Genomic DNA, 17,458 nt, shown 5'->3' with positions numbered 1-17,458 from the left:
TTACTCTATTATTTACTGTGTTTTGTTCCTCCTAAAGATGTTTTTAGTGGCCACGCAAAATTTGAACAACTTCTCCCAATAATGACCAAATGCTATCATTTTTTCACAGCACAAATCCATAAATATGCTAAATGATCTTCACTGAAAAAAATTTCATCATTCCACCACAATTCCAGGATATTTGGATTTTGACTTGTTGCCTCAATTCTAGGAGACTTTATGCCTCATTTGGCATCCATATAAAAATTTGCCTAAAAATTCAAGAAAATTTATATTTATTGAGTAGATATCATAGAAAGGCGATCAAGTCTCCCCAATCTTGAAGATTGCATGCGTTGTCGAATTCCATAGCAAAAATCGTTCATGAATACGCACAGCAAGTCGGAAAATCTGCATATTTTGGAGTAAAAATATTTAAAAGTTTAGAGAGCATGGTCCTCATTACAAGCAAGAGGTCGAGCGTTCAATCCCAGGCTCGTTGTACATGAATCTTCATATTTTTTGTATCTTTTTCTACCAAAACGATCCTACTGTTGTTCCTGTCTCACTAAAAATTCCAAAAACATCCGTGAAACCTATGATAAATCGTAGAATTCTCTGCATCTTTCTTAAGTATGTGTTCAGCTAATCCAATGATCGTAATTTTCACTCATTCTCACGAGAAGAGAATGCTCATTCAAGCAGATTTTCGCCGAGAAATAATTTTTAGGAAAAAAAAAACAGGTTTGTCCTTATCACGGAATCCAAATTTCGAAGTACTGTCATTCTTATAATTTTACGCCTGCTGCGACGCAGCCAATCTGAAATTATAAAAATGACAGTTGTGCGTTGCTTCCATATCGAGTGGTGTGCCCTTGAAAACGCGAGTACTTTCAAATTTTGATTTCGTGAGGAGTGTCCTTAAGAGTGATAACCATATTTCGCTCACTTCCACTGGCGTAAAATTTGATTTGCTTGACGACTACTCATAGTTTTGAGTTGTCTTGCTTTTTACTGATTTTGATTAAATTTTCCGTAGGGTTAAAAGAGAGGGCAATAATTTTACTTAGTCTCTAAGAGTAAAATCAGGAGTGATTCAGTTTCATTCCAAATTTTCGACCACTATTCTAGTTTGAATCTGGAGCCAAATAGAACAAACTCGCCGGTTTCCCCAGCAGTGTTCTATTAATGTTTTTCAAATTTTCAATTAAATGAAATCATCATGTTGGCGCCAATAAAGGCGCCGTAATTGCAAAGTGGATTGATCCGTAGATAAAATGACGCATTCATACACCAAAACGATTGGAAAATATTTGAATCTCGTGATTCAATCGTGGTTCAAATCTGCAGAAAATAGAACGGAGCGTTATACCAGTTTTATTTTTTTGACATTTGACTGGTATAAAAATGAATCTAGAACAGCTGCTGGGAAAATTAATGTTTCAGATTCATATTCAAACTGACAGCCCCGAACGATTTGAATCACTGCTGATTTTACTCTAAGTAGATTATACGATTTTCTTTTCTCTTCTGAGTTCGTTCTAAGAGAAAAGAGTGGTGAGTGAAAGATGTTTTCCGCCACAAATTACGAAAAAAATATTCTCCTTCGACCCAAAAACGCTTGATTTCGTCTCATCGAACTTGCAATTGAAATTGGAAGTCACTATTTGGTCACTTTTTCTGCAACTAAAAGTCACTATTTTGAGTGGCTTCGGTCGCTACCAGCCCTGTAAAGGAGATTTTTTTTTCTGATAAACATTCGACCTAAACATTCATTATTTTTTGGCCTCATCAGTACATCATGGAGAAATATTTCAAATTGATGTCCCACGTTTTGCCTTTCTCGTACAACAAAGTTGTACCGGAAGGCTATATAGGCAATCCAAAAACGAATTTTTGATAGGAGGTCCGGAGACCCATAGTGATATACCAATCGACTCAGCTCGACGAACTGAGGTGATGTCTGTATTAAAAAATTGGTCATATTGGACTACGGGATTAGAAGTTATTTTCAAAATACTATTTGTGTCCAAAACACGCTAAAAATAATCATTTCTATTTTTTAATATTTTTTTCCCGAGAAATGGATCAACACCGCTAGGTGGTTTTAATCAGCGTTTTTTTCCGTGCACTTTGTTCTCATAGAGAATGGGCTAGAAGAACCGGATGAATGCTGTCATCAGAGAAAAAGTATAATCACTAAAATTTACCACGGCAAGGTATAGCCAACGGAATTCAACATAATTTTAAAAATTACAAGCTGATTTTTTTTTGAAAATGGTTTATTGCACGAGATTAGAAATTCAATTAAAAAATAGTACCTTTTCCAGGATCAATTCGGGGAAAACATTTATTATCATGAACAATGTTCAATGTAGATAATAAAAAGTCTAACCCGGTGTTCAAAATTATTTTCAAATACATATCATTTTGAAATTTTTAAAATTATTTGAAGAATTGCATCCCATATCTCGCTGTGGATTTTTTTTTCGTGATTCTACTTTTTTTTTTGACATTTCTCCTAGCGTATATAGGGCTGAAGGATCACAACAAAACCATTTTTTTTAGAATGGGTAGACCCATACTATCAATTGACTAAACTGCCGTCATACGCATAATTCTCCCATGTTTGCTAGGATTCCTATGTATATGGGATAGTTATGCGTAGAACGGCAGTAAACTGCCCATAAATCTATAACAGTCTCATTTTTTGGCTCATAGTAGTTGCAACAAGCAACAATCGACGGTAAATAGGAAAAGTAAAAGAAAGTAATGAAAAGTAATGGACAAGAAACCTTTATACCATTGAATTCTAAACAGCGAAACTTGATATTATTCCGATTCTTTGTGATGTTTTTCACTATTAAACGTGTAAAATTACCGAAAATATGCCAAACTATTTACCAAACAGTTCTACAGTTGAGTCACATGGTCGGGAATCAGCCAAACAGCACCAGCGGCTTTTTGACTGACTTGTAATATTTTGTTCGGAATCATTTCATATCATTTCATACGTACATTTGATGAATAATACTTTCAGTTATGCGGTTGGTGGGAAATTTGATACTATTTGCGATCAATTAAATCCACTAAATGAAAGCATGGGCAGAAAAATAGGTGATTTTTTGTTGGCGCTTGGTGTGTTTTCGCAGAACCCCGACCATATGAAACTTTACAGAAATCCTTTTCTTTCAAAAATTTAATATAATATAAGATTTTACATGAACCGTTCTAATAATCTTAATACCTTATGAGACTCACACAGTATCTTCATATACAGTGATAAAGTACCCACTTTCCGTTTTCATTTTCACATAAAACGTCAAACTTTGGAATCTAGATTTCGGTTGCTCGTTAAAATTTGAACAGAAGTCAAATGTAACTTGAATTTTTCATAGCAAAGTTTCGATCATATTGATTCACATGATAAAAAAGTATTGCGGTGAAACTATTTTTTTAACATAAATCGATTTTCAAATATCTCGAAAACTACAATTTGTAGGGCTAATGTTCTTATAGCAAACTGTTTTGTTTTGTCAAAATAAAAATACACAATTTCGATTAATATGTCTTCAGTTTACAATTCATAAAAATCAAGATATTTGAAAATCTGAAAAAAATCAGTTTTATCGCAATATTATTTTACCTTGAAAATGGTTGAAACTTTGAATCATAATGGAACTAAAACTATATGTATGAACTTTACCATCAAGATAATTTTTATCAAGTGATCAAGCTCGTAGTCTGAATAGGACATATAAAACAATATTCCTGCTAATCATACATGCAGCAATTTATTCTGTTCAATCCGGTGCATCATACTCCGCCAGAAGCATATTTTCTATTTCACTTTGATTTTCCCCGAAAACTGCATACTGCTCGTCAAAATATCCCAAAAACTCATCATCGTTTGCCAATATCCAATATTCTCGTACCAGATTGAAAGCCTTTAGAGATCGGCTCATAATCCATCGACTGAAGTATAAATCATACAGTGATGCACCGACCAACGCAAATGGCAACATCAATGGTCGATCGTCATCTTGAACCATTTCTATAATTTTCGCATTCTGCACTGCTGATATCCCGAAAAACACCATGAAATTTAGAAAGTCTCGCAACAGCACCCAGAAGTATTTCCGCTGGAAGAAATTCCACACCAGTGACCATTTGCTCCTGGAAAGAGAACAAAATCAAATGTCAATCGAATCCGCCCCGTTCCATCCAGTGCCGAGTACAATTTCACCAACAGATTTCGCTCGAAGGTCCACCGGTACTTGGACTGGCAAATTTCGCATGTCTGGCTGCGCTTATAGATGGTCCACATCCGGAGGCAGCGCTCGTGGATTTGGCCAACCGTTCCCTTGCAGTCACACACGTTCTCTAACAGCTGGTCGTCGCTCAGGCGACAGATGCGACAAAACTGAAGCGCATTATAGTCAGACTCGCTTTCGGACGTGAGCGATTCCGCACCGGAGCGGTTGTCATCCGAGGATGAGTTTTGGCTGCGCTGTATCAGTTGTGTTGGTTCGTGGTGTTAATTGATTGCGGTTTTTTTTTGTGTGTGGCTGAATTACTTACGGCCAATTGTGTCAGTTGACTTGATCGGCGCCTCTGGTTGTGAACCGACCAGAACAAACGTACGGCTTGTATACCGGAAAGAAGTCCGCTTTCACGTTGATTAGTCATATTTATACAATTTTGAATAATTTAGGGAAAACTACACAAAGAATTTAGAATTACATGGTCCGAAATTTGTTATACTGTCAAACAGATTGAAGTTTTAATACGCCTACTACAACAAATTTCATATTCTGACGTTGTTGTTTTATAAAGGCCGAAGTCGCAAACGTAAACAACTACTCCCTATTTTTCCTACTTAGATTTTTTTTTCAATGACTAGAATTCCTCCCAGTCAACTAAAACTTGGAACTGGTAGAGCTCTACACCTTAAGTCGCATGGAAGTAGAAAATATCACGACTATTTCCTATTCTCCTGATTTCAATGTAAATATTTAGTTTTGCGACTTTTGATTATGAAACAACATTGACGATTTGTCATTTTCTTGCATTGTTTTTAAATTTCAAACTACCTACATCATATTCATGATACATCATCTAGTTTATGAATTTAGAATGATTTCAACCAAATTTTCAATTCTCATTCTACATATAATCATTACTCCAACGAAAACAATGGCCTTCGTGCCGATATCCTAGGTGCCGATTACCATGCGACCAATGTCTGAACCATTCCGCCAACATTTTGTAATTCATTTGCTTGAAAAGTTTTTTTTTTTCCACATTATACCCGAAAGAAGAAAAGCCTAAGCTAATTCGTCAAGATTAGCCAATGCCCATGTGATTCGCAACAAATTTGGCCACCATCATGCGGTGGGTTCTCGCACGCGACAAGCGTCGGCTGTTGTAACCCACCAACCACGCGCAAGACTGGTGCTAATAGCCCGTTATTAAAACTATTTTGCCGAAACTGGTGCTGCAAGCGCACACAAAAGATGTAGGAAAGAAGATAAAAAATAATAAGATCCAAACAAACGTAGTAATAATCTTCCAGGTAGCTAATATAGGTAAGGTAGTTAACTATGGCGCGGCGAAGTTAGATGTAGGAGAATAGCAAAGTGTAATTGGAGCTCGCTATTAGCATTAACAAATCTATCATTTGGGTGTTTTTGGTCCCACTCGACATTTAGATCCTTTTGTTACACTCCATTGTAATGAGCGGAATATTCAATTACAGTCCCATCCCGATTTTGGCAACACCCGTTTTTGTCTACCCCCGATTTTGGCAACACCCGTTTTTGGCAACATTTTCTTCCCCTGTCATAAGACGAGTTTAAACAATCCCATTGAATTCCACCACTTAATTGTATCCTGACAGATACGTATTTCGACCTCAACAGTAAGGCCGTCTTCAGTGTCTTGTACTTGACTCGAGTACAAGACACTGAAGACGGCCTTACTGTTGAGGTCGAAATACGTATCTGTCAGGATACAATTAAGTGGTGGAATTCAATGGGATTGTTTAAACTCGTCTTATGACAGGTGAAAACATTCCACTAAAAAGCTCAAAATAATTTTCTTATCAACATTTTCTTCCCGATTTTGGCAACAACCTCGAAAATATTTTTTTTATTACTTGTTAGACCTAAAACCTTTTTATTAATATCTAATAGGATAAACAAAACCAAAAGTGAATATTATTAAGGTTTATATGCGTATTATGGGCTCTGTACGAATAGTGGGCACTTTCACTGAAATAATGAATCACCACTCGTATCACCGCTCATTGCAAACAATTTCTATTTAAACTTTTCTGCTCTTTCTATCCACGTTTTCCATGCCCGTATTCACACTACCCTACCAGCCCACCGTAGAATGTCGTATTTTTCGCATTCTCACTGATTTTGTCGTCGACAAGCTGACTAACACCGTTGTACATAGTACAACATCCATTAGGCGAAGCCCGCTGTTTACATCACAATGCAACCGATACTGCATGAGTGATCCAGGGGCAAGCAAACCCCAGTAGGTTTAATTGCTAGAGATTAGCAAATTCGATTTTCTAAATGCGCTATATAGCCATCAAGCCGTTATGCTCATTATGCGCCTCTTTTCTGATATCAGCCGAGAAACTGTCATTTTATCATTTAATCCGTCTTTTTGCTGCATTCCCGTACAGATTATAAGCAACAATTTATTTTAAAGAGTCTTATTGTTTAAAATTCATGCAAATTTGTCTAGCGATTAATATTAGAAAACAGTTGTGTCAATTGCATAACGAGTCTTTTGATTCCGGCATGTTTGCCAACAGGTTAACAGTAATGGTAAGAGTTTGGTAACATGTAAGGCGTGAGGCTCTCGAGCAGGCATTGTAAAAAAAATCAGATCAAGAGAACAAATCGGGTTCATATAAGCCAACTGGATGCACTGCCGCGGGGCAAGTTATGAGCTTCCTAAAATCTTTGAAATTGGACGTTCGATTATTCACCGTTTATTGATCTTCAACGCTCACCAATGCAAGTCTATTAAGTGAAGCTTGGTAATACAACAATGAACATCGGTACGGTGCGCTATTAGAAGAAGCCATTCAAGAAAGCGGGGTACTAATGCAAAAATCGCTTACATGGATACCTCACCATGGCTTGGCTTGTTAGACGGTGTTGCTCATTGTTTATCACAGCAACAATTGCTCCTACTCATTGTTTGGCATCCATTTGAGCGAGACAGTTCACTCATTGGCTATAGATGCTACGATTGCAATAGATCAATGCTCACTCACACTTCCAATGCCTGCTTTCGAGTGTTCTGTTTGTGATGGCGAAGTATCAGAAGTGGAGTACCTCCTGTGAAGTTTCCATGAGATCGCTAATGTAATTCTAGCTGCTTCGATAGGCGAGTGATGCGTCACATGTGGTTTTATTATTATTTATTCAGCCTAAGGCCGGAGTGGCCTCTGCGGTACATAACACTCATCTCCGTCCACTGCTGTACGTTACCAGTCACGCAGTCTACGGAGGGTCCGTGAATCGTCTTCCACCTTGATCGGTGCACACCTCGTCTTCTTGTGCCTGTCGGATCGTTGTAGAGAACCACAACCACGAACCACGTTGTTGGTCCTCCACAAGCATTGTCCGGATATCGTGTCCACGGAGGACTACCGTCACCGGTTTAATAGGGAGTCTGGTTGGTACGGCGGCGAACTCTATTCGTTCGGAGTGTTTTTTGGAGTCCAAAGTACGTACGCTTTCCTGCCACGTCTGTCTGCTGGTATCGTTATCGGAGGTCAAGTGAGCACAAGTACACGAATTCTTCAACAACCTTGATTTTGTCGCCATTGATACAAGCTCGTGGTGAATGGACGTTGTCTTCTCTTGAGCCTACTTCGTCTTCAACGTGTTTATGACTAGTCCGATCTGCTTTGCTTCCCTCTTCAGTCTGATGTAGGATTCTTCCATCTTTTCAAAGTTATAATAATGAAAGTAGTTCATGGAGAACTGTAGTCCAGTGTAGTTAATCCATACTCACACTACATTTGATTCGCCGACCAATGAGCAGAATGCAGATTTCCGTTAGGGGTCGTACACATATTACGTAAGCACTTATTTGTGGGAGGGTGGTCTGTCGTTTTCTTACGCACCATATAAATAAAAATCATTTGTATGAAAAAAACCCAACTTAATTCACCGAGTGGTGATACTGCCTTTCTCGCATTTAGCCAAGACACCAACCTTCTATGGCGCTTATATAGTTCGATACCATTTTTTAAATAACTTTTAAACGCAATGCTCGATCGTTATCAAATTCAATAGTGATCAACAAGGCTTTGTCCCCTGTCGAATGCAACTTGTTGCGAGAAAATCGGTTAAGAATTACTATATGAAAAATTGGCTAATGTTTTTCGGTTTTCGTGTGCACACACACACACATACACACGGACAGACAGACATTTGTTCAGTTCGACGAGGTGAGTCGATTGGTATATAACATCATGGGTCTACGAGACTTCTATAAAAAGTTCGATTTTGGAGTGAAATGATAGCCTTTCGGTTCAACTTTGTTGTACGAGAAAGGCAAAAAATCTTACATGGGGGAGGGGGGTCGAAATTCCCATAAAAATTGCTTACGTAATTAGTGTACGACCCCTTACCATTGTTTAAAACCATTTTTTCCATAATGTCATAGAAAATTGTGCACAGAACTTTACTCTTAATCACACCGACCACAAGAAAATTTGCATACAATAGAAACGTTTTTTTATCACCACATTTTTTGTAAGGACGTGGCCGACGCTATTGTTAATTTCAAATATTATTTATTATTCAATTTGTATTATGAAATTGGCTAATTAGTTACATTATCGTTTGATTACCATTCTTGAGTTTGCTTCAATTTTGTTTGAACTACAATCTCCGAGTTATGAATAATATCGCAAAAATGTCAATTATGATGCACGTGCATCACTTAAACACACTCCACATACTTTGTTGTACATTTTCTAAGTATTTAGCTTCAATCATGCAAACAAAAAAAAATTGAAATTTTCTATGAAATTTTTTTCCCGTTTTTGGCAACATCCCCATTTTGGCAACATTAAAATCCGGTCGTGTTGCCAAAATCGGGAAGGGACTGTATGTGGAAATCAGTCATTCATTCTCCTAGGGGAGATGCAGCATTAATTTAGTTAATTTAGCTTACGTCTGAACAGATACCACTTAATCAACAATAGGATGCCACAATACATGGTTCGAGGCCACATCTCTTCACGATTGCGCTCACGTTCGCCAAATCATTTTGAACCTGGTCCGCCCACCTAGCTTGCTGCGCTTTCAGCCTTTTTGTACCTACCGGATCGGATCTTTGAAGAGTTGCTGTCCGTCATTCTTGCAACATGCCCTGCCCATCGTATAAGTGCAGCTTTGGTTATCTTCTGGATACAGGGTTTGTCGTAAAGTTGGGCGATCTCGTGGTTCATTCTACCACAAAAGCTTCCAAGTATCATGTCCGTAGAGCTCCGTTTTGTACGTGATACTTTTGGTGCGGGAGTGAATCTTTTTTGACCGCAGTTTCTTCTGGATTCGTAGTAGACACGACGTTCACAGTTGATGTGAAATATGATATCGTATAACACGGTAACACTGCTTCCCAGGTGGTCCCTCCGCCTACTAGCATGTACTTTGTCTTCTAGGCATTCACCACCAGTCTAACTTTTGTTGCCTTACGTGTCTGGCCGGTGAACATTCCTGCCACATTTTAAAACACCAATACCGTTTTGGCTACCTCGTTTTCTGCCAGCCATCAGATACTTAGTCTTGACAGAGTTTATGGTCAGTTCTATTCTTTCACTGATCCGTTTAAAAGGCATGAAAGCCTCTCTTATTGCTTTGCGATCTACACCAATGATATCGATGTCATCTGCAAAACTAAGGAGCATGTAAGACTTGTTGAAGATGGTTCCGTTTCTTTGCACACCAGATTTTCGAATTGCACTTTTCAGAGCTATTTTGCATATCAGCTCAGAGAAAGCATCGCCCTGCTCCAATCTATCTAATGTCACGACTGAATTGGATGTCTCACCAGATATTCTGACCCATCCAGCGTCCCACAAATCCGCTCGATAAAATTTGCCTGAAAGCTGGGAGAGTTTTTTTTCTCTCAGCTGCCCTTAGTTCTTTATATCGTTGGACGCTCCAACGGTGCTCCCATTCATTCATTCATTTATTTAATTCACATCTAAACAGATAACATTGAATCAACCATTTGACGCCACAATACACGGTTCGAGGCCGCATCTCTCCATCCTCGAATGCGCCCCACGCTCACCAAATCGTTTTGCACCTGGTCTGCCCACCTTGCTCGCTATGCTCCACGCTTGTACCTATGTTTTGTACCTGCCGGATTGAAAGCGAACACCATCTTTACAGGGTTGCTGTTTGGCATTCTTGCAACATGCCCTGCCCATGCCATGCCTTCTGGATATTGGGTTTGCCGTAGAGTAGGGCGAGCTCGTGGTTCATTCTTCGCCGCCACACACCGTCTTCTTGCACACCGCCAAAGATGGTCCTAAGCACCCGTCTCTTGAATACTCCCAGTACTTGCAAGTCCTTCTCGAGCATTGTCTATGTTTCATGTCCGTAGAGGACAACCGGTCTTATAAGCGTCTTGTACATGACACATTTGTTGCGGCGGCGAATATTTTTTGACCGCAGTTTCTTCTGGAGCCCGTAGTAGACCCGACTTCCACAGATGATGCGCCTTTGTATTTCACGACTAACATTGTTGTCAACCTTCTATAAAAAGCTGCATGTGTCCCCAAGCAGGCCCTATCAAAGCGACCGTGTGCTGCTCCAAGCGCACTAGCCTAGTCCTGGTGTTGGGTGGGACTTTAAACAAATTTGACCCGACTGACCGAGGGTCTGTTCACCAAGGAGGTGCGGCTCCAACAGCGTCTGTTCTGGCATCCAGCGGCTGAGTATGAAATGCTATTCCCCGGAAGCTATACCTAAGATGGCAGCCCCATCCCGGTGGATAGGGAACCTTGGGCCAACAACCTGCTGTTCCCGAAACATCAATTTGTTCGAGAATCCGATAATGAAAGAATACGGACTGATTTTACGGCGACGACTCTTAGCGCGAAACAACGGACACGAATAGGAATATGGATCGTTTTAACCCTAGCCCAGCAGGGTAAATTGGCACAACTTGCCAAAGAGGCACTCCGCATGAAGCTTGAGATCCTAGGACTGGGTGAAGTCCGTTGGCCAAACTTTGGAGAACACAGAACGCCGTCGGGACAAGTTCTGCTATACTCTGGTTTACGAGGTGAACATGCTCCCCGGCATCGCGGAGTTGGATTCCTATTAAGCGTCCAGGCACACTCTGCGCTTATGAAGTTGGAACCTATAAGTGAAAGGATAATTGGAACACGGGTCCGAAACCTTACTATAATCCAATGTTATGCGCCAACCGATGCTGCCAACCTGCAAGACAAAGAGAACTTCTACAGTCAACCCAATGCCATCGTAGATAGAATTCCGAAGGGTGATATCAAGATCTGTTTGGGCGACTTCAATGCGAAGATCGGATCCGACAACTCGAACCATGAGCGCATTATGGGACGCCATGGTATCGGAGAAATGAGCGAAAACGGAGAGCTGTTCGCAGAATTTTGTGGTAATACCGATATGGTGATCGGGGATTGCTCTTCCCTCATCGACCGGTTCACAATGTCACATGGGTCTCCCGTGACGGCTTTACAGAAAATCAAATCGACCACATCTGCATCAGCCGAAAATGGAAACGGAGCCTTCTTGATGTACGGAATAAACGTAGTGCCGATATCGCATCTGATCATCACCTCCTCATCGGCGAAATACGCCTGCGCATTGCGCGGATTCGTCGGCAGGAGGAAAGAGTTGGACGACGAATCAACACACGCCGACTGGAAGATGCCACGGCGAAACGGTCCTTCGTTGAAGAACTGGAGACGCGTGCTGCAGATATTCCGGAAGGTGGCAGCGTGGAAAACCAATGGACCGCCATCAAGAATGCCTTCATCGCCACCAGCGAGAACAATCTGGGCGAACTACGCACCCAGAGAAAACAATGGATCACCGATGAGACCTGGAGAAAGATAGAGGAGCGAAGAGAAGCCAAAGCCGCGATAGAGCAATCGAAAACCAGAGAAGCCAAAGTCTTAGCCCATCAACGATACGCGGCTCTTGAGAAGGAAGTAAAACGCTCATGTCGACGGGACAAGCGAGCGTGGGCAGACTCTCTGGCCGACGAAGGAGAGAGAGCCGCCGCAACCGGGGACATTCGCCTCCTCTACGATATCTCACGACGCTTAAGCGGGGCGAAGATGAATGCAACGATACCTGTGAAAGACGCGAATGATCAGTTATTGACCGACCCAACTGACCAGCTGAAACGCTGGTTCGAGCACTTCGAACAACTTTTTCAAGTGCCAGCCAGGCCATCACCACCTCGGCATGATCTGCCTAGGATCCGACGTATAACACGCGTCAATACCGAAGCTCCATCACTGCTAGAGATTCAAACAGCCATCCAAAGCATGAAATCGAATAAAGCCCCAGGGGTCGACCGCATATCAACCGAGATGCTTAAAGCTGACCCCATGACGTAGCTGGTGTGAGGCAAGGATGTATTCTATCACCGTTACTGTTCCTCATCGTAATCGACGAGATTCTGGTAGATGCGATTGACCGTGAACCAAAACGACTTCGAATTGGCTGATGACGTTGCACTCCTCGCGCAACGACGCTCTGATATGCAGAGTAAGCTTAATGACCTTGCCGAGCGCTCCTCTTCGGCAGGTTTAGTCATCAACGTCAACAAAACCAAATCGTTGGATGTAAACACGGTGATCCCTTCCAGTTTCACAGTAGCCGGGCAACCAGTGGAGAATGTTGAAAGCTTCCAATATCTTGGTAGCCAAATGGCGTCAGACGGCGGTACCAAGATCGACATAGGCGCACGGATCAAGAAAGCAAGGGCTGCCTTTGTGAGTTTAAGAAATATCTGGAAAAACAGGCAGATAAGTGAACGCACCAAAATACGAATTTTCAACTCTAACGTGAAATCTGTGCTGTTATACGCTAGCGAAACATGATGTGTATCAGTGGAGAACACTCAACGGCTACAGGTGTTCATTAACAGATGCCTGCGGTATATAATTCGGGCCTGGTGGCCTCACAACTGGATCTCAAACAACGAGCTCCATCGTCGTTGTCACCAGAGGCCGATAGCAACAGAAATTCGGGATCGGAAGTGGGGCTGGGTCGGCCATACTCTACGTAGGGGCTGAAACGAAATCTGTAAACAAGCATTAGACTGGAACCCAGCGGGACATCGCAGCAGAGGCAGACCCAGAGGCTCATGGCGGCGAAGCCTCAATAAAGAAATAAAAGAAGTCGACCGAAATCTAACCTGGCAACAGGTTAAAGCGATAGCCGGGCAACGCTCAGGATGGAGATCTTTCAAGTCGGCCCTTTGCACCACCGGAGGTGTACAGGATCCATAAGTAAATAAGTATGGGGCCCTCCTTAGCCGTGTGGTAAGACGCGCGGCTACAAAGCAAGACCATGATGAGGGTGGCTGGGTTCGATTCCCGGTGCTGGTCTAGGCAATTTTCGGATTGGAAATTATCTCGACTTCCCTGGGCATAAAAGTATCAATCGTGTTAGCCTCATGATATACGAGTGCAAAAATGGTAAACTTGGCTTAGAAACCTCGCAGTTAATAACTGTGGAAGTGCGTAATGAACACTAAGCTGCGAGGCGGCTTTGTCCCAGTGTGGGGATGTAATGCCAATAAGAAGAACAGGCCTGGTAGCGGGTCACTTTTTAGTGACTTGGTCACTTTTTTCGGGCTAGTCACTAAAAAGTCTCTTTTTTCGACCTCAAGTCACTAAAGTCACTTTTTCACGCAAAAAGTCACTATTTTCAACTATTTCGAAACTATTGACTGAGATTTTTTTATAAGGCTTTATTCCATCGGAAGATGCTTTTTTTCATGACGGAAATGAAATTACGAACCTTGGAAAAATGATCGCTCTGTAACTTCGCCAGCCGTTTAACTCGCTGCTCTTATTGGCATTTCAGTAGTAGCTAATTGAAGGTGTTTTACGTCACAATTTATAAATTGGTATACAGTCATGCAAGGAGGAGACCTGTCGATTTCGAGTTTTTTTTAACTCAAACTTTATGCAGTAGGGGATGGTGGGGAGACTTGATTCTCCCCTGTTTTAGCAAGAACTAAAGTAGTATTGTTATAGTGTATTTTTATAATAGATCCTCTAGACATATAATCGTTATGTTGCGAGTTTTTTTTTTAATTGACAACCTTATTTACTATTATATTTTGCTCCTAAAGATGTTTTTAGTGGCCACGCAAAATTAGAATAACTTCTCCCAATAATGCCCAAATGCTATCATTTTTTCACAGCACAAATCCATAAATATTAGAGTGGGGCGCAGTTGTATGGAAAAACGCAAACTTCTTCTAATTAAGTGAGATCAATGTTTTTCTGAATCGTTTTGGGACCCCAATCAACTGTGGATAATATGGGCTCGATTGGTTGCGTCCTCGCTTTCCGCATCGCGTTTCAAATTTCTATGGAAATTAGTATGGGAAAACGTACATTTTTGCATTTTTGCTCTTAGCGGCCTTAATTTATCTTCAATCACGTGACTCAATACGTGAGCATATAGTCCTCAAGATGCCGAAACAGTTTGCCGAAAAAGGCATGGAGCTGGAAGGTCCACAAAAAATGTTATTACGCTTCGAAAACTGTTTGTTCAAACCATATGCGAGAAATCAATGTTTCTGCCAGCACTACCGGACAACCTATGATTATCAGAGAACAAATCCCATCTTCTTTCTTGTCGGAATTTTTACTTTGTGAAATAATTCCGAATAACTCCCATTAGCTCCAAAACCATATAAGATCAATAATTTCGAAATAAAACTCAGTTAAATTATTGGTGCACGTAGTTTGGCAGTGCTGGCAGAATAAACGATTTTTCGCGTATGGTTGGTCTATAATATATAATATAATATTATATATTATATATTAATATGCCACTTGGTCTACTATGAACTAAAACCTCTAGAAGTAAAAATGCAAAAATATACGTTTTCCCATACTAATTTCCATACAAACTTCTAACACGATGCGGAAAGCGAGGAAGCAACCAATCGTGCTCAAACTCAAATGTTTGAGACCCAGAATGGTTTCGAAAAATCATTGATTTAAAAAATTGACCATGACGCCCCACTCTAATAAATATTCTAAATGACCTTCATTGATAAAAATGCCATCATTCCACCACAATTTCATGATATTTGGATTTTAAGTTGTCTCAATTTGAGCAGACTTCCCTCATTGGGCATCCATATAAAAATTTGTCTAAAAAATTAAGGAAAGTTTAATTTGTTCTCAAGCGGCTATTTTTTTTGTAGATTTGACAGATGTGATGAAGGGTTTGCTCTAAATAAATATTTATTGAGTATCATAGATATCATAGCAAGGCGACCATCAAGTCTCCCAAATTTTGAAGATTGCATGCGGTGTCGAATTCCATAGTAAAAATCGTTCATGAATACGCACAGCAAGTCGGAAAACCTGCGTATTTGGATTAAAAATATTTACATGTTCAGATAGCATGGTCCTCATTACAAGCAGGAAGGCGAGGGTTCAATCCCAGGCTCGTTGTACAGGAAACTCCATAATTTTTGTATGTTGTTCCTGTCCCACTGAAAATTCCAAATCGTAGAGTTCTCTGCATCTTTCTTAAGTAGGTGTTCAGCTAATCCAATGAGGAATAATTTTCAGAAAAGAAAAACAGGTGTTAAGAGTGATAACCATATTTCGCTCACTTCCAGTGGCGTAAAAATTTGATTTGCTGGCAGACTACTAGTTTTGAGTTGTCCTGCTTTTTACAGATATTGAGTTAAATTTCCGTGGGGTTAAAAGAGAGGGCAATACAAATTTACTTAGTCACTAAGTAGATACAAGTTAGCGAGTACGATTTTCGTTTTTCTTTCGTTCTAAGAGAAAAGAGTGGTGAGTGAAAGATGTTTTCCGCCACAAATTACGAAAAAAATATTGTCCTTCGACCGAAAAACGCCTGATTTCGTCTCATCGAACTTGCAACTGAAATTGGAAGTCACTATTTGGTCACTTTTTCTGCAACTTAAAGTCACTATTTGGTCCCTTTTTTCGTCAGCTTTGGTCACTAAAGTCACTATTTTGAGTGACTTCAGTCGCTACCAGCCCTGTGAAGAAAGAAGTATTGTTGTCAACCGTTAGCAACGATCCACGGTAAACGAATTCCTCGACCATCTCTAAGGTATCCCTGTCTATCGTAACACTGCTTCACAGCATGTACTTCGTCTTTGACGAACTCACCACCAGTCCAACTTTTGTTGTTTCACGTTTCAGGCGGGTGTACAGTTCTGCCACCTTTGCAAATGTTCGGTCGACAATGTCCATGTCATCTGCGAAACAAATAAATTGACTGGATGTGTTGAAAATCGTACCCCGGCTGTTACACCCGGCTCTCCGCATGACACCTTCTAGCGCAATGTTGAACAACAGGCACGAAAGTCCATCACCTTGTCTTAGTCCCCGGCGCGATTTTAACGAACTGGAGTGTTCGCCCGAAATCTTCACACTGTTTTGCACACCATCCACCGTTGCTTTGATCAGTCTGGTATGCTTCCCAGGGAAGCTGTTCTCGTCCATAATTTTCCATAGCTCTACGCGGTCTATACTGTCGTATGCCGCCTTGAAATCAACGAATAGAAGGTGCATTGGGACCTGGTATTCACGGCATTTTTGAAGGATTTGCCGTACAGTAAAGATCTGGTCCGTTGTCGAGCGGCCGCAAACGAAGCCGGCTTGATAACTACCCACGAACTCAATCACTAATGGTGACAGTCGTCGGAAGATGATTTCAGATATCACTTTGTAGGCGGCATTAAGGATGGTGATCGCTCGAAAGTTCTCACACTCCAGCTTGTCGCCTTTCTTGTAGATGGGGCATATAACCTCCTCCTTCCACTCCTCCGGTAGCTGTTCAGTTTCCCAGATTCTGACAATCAGTTTGTGCAGGCAAGTGGCTAGCTTTTCCGGGCCCATCTTGATGAGCTCAGCTCCGATACCATACTTACCAGCTGCTTTATTGGTCTTTAGCTGTTGGATGACATTAAGGACTTCCCTCAAGGTGGGGGCTGGTTGGCTTCCATCGTCCACTGAACTGACGTAGTCATCTCCTCCGCTGCCGTGACTTTTACTGCCTGTACTCTTAGCGCCATTCAAATGTTCCTCGTAGTGCTGCCTCCTCGTTCTTCAAGATGCTCCCATCCTTATCCACGCACATTTCGGCTCACGGCACGAAGCCTTTGCGGGATGCGATAAGCTTCCGATAGAACTTGC

At 41.1% G+C, this 17,458-nt stretch overlaps 2 protein-coding genes across 5 annotated transcripts in view; one reads left to right on the top strand and one right to left on the bottom strand.

Annotated features, from left to right (window-relative positions):
• LOC134208680 (uncharacterized) overlaps positions 1-17,458 on the top strand; it is a 257,868-nt gene that overhangs the window by 4,455 nt on the left and 235,955 nt on the right. The window lies entirely within an intron of this gene.
• Positions 3,722-4,778, bottom strand: LOC134214410 (uncharacterized). Of its 2 annotated transcripts, none has more exons than XM_062693789.1 (3): positions 4,561-4,778; positions 4,218-4,489; positions 3,722-4,155 (listed from the first exon to the last, which is right to left on the bottom strand). In XM_062693789.1, exons 1-3 carry the CDS (start codon positions 4,666-4,668, stop codon positions 3,783-3,785), a joined length of 753 nt encoding a protein of 250 aa, XP_062549773.1. In that variant the 5' UTR covers positions 4,669-4,778; the 3' UTR covers positions 3,722-3,782. The 2 variants fall into 2 exon arrangements, with proteins under 2 accessions (XP_062549773.1, XP_062549774.1); XM_062693790.1 differs by having other exon boundaries at positions 4,230-4,489.

This window comes from Armigeres subalbatus, chromosome 2 (genome assembly GCF_024139115.2).
Source record: "Armigeres subalbatus isolate Guangzhou_Male chromosome 2, GZ_Asu_2, whole genome shotgun sequence".
Taxonomy (NCBI): Eukaryota; Metazoa; Arthropoda; class Insecta; order Diptera; family Culicidae; genus Armigeres; species Armigeres subalbatus.
This window is presented reverse-complemented; position numbering and strand designations above follow the sequence as displayed.

What these genes read in the sequence shown, in the direction of transcription:
- LOC134214410 (XM_062693789.1), bottom strand. Translation starts at nt 4,668, where the DNA reads ATGACTAATCAACGTGAAAGCGGACTTCTTTCCGGTATACAAGCCGTA. An exon ending in GTCAACTGACACAATTGGCC is followed by an intron (nt 4,490 to 4,560) that starts GTAAGTAATTCA and finishes CAACTGATACAG; the next exon opens with CGCAGCCAAAACTCATCCTC. An exon ending in CGAAATCTGTTGGTGAAATT is followed by an intron (nt 4,156 to 4,217) that starts GTACTCGGCACT and finishes TTCTCTTTCCAG; the next exon opens with GAGCAAATGGTCACTGGTGT.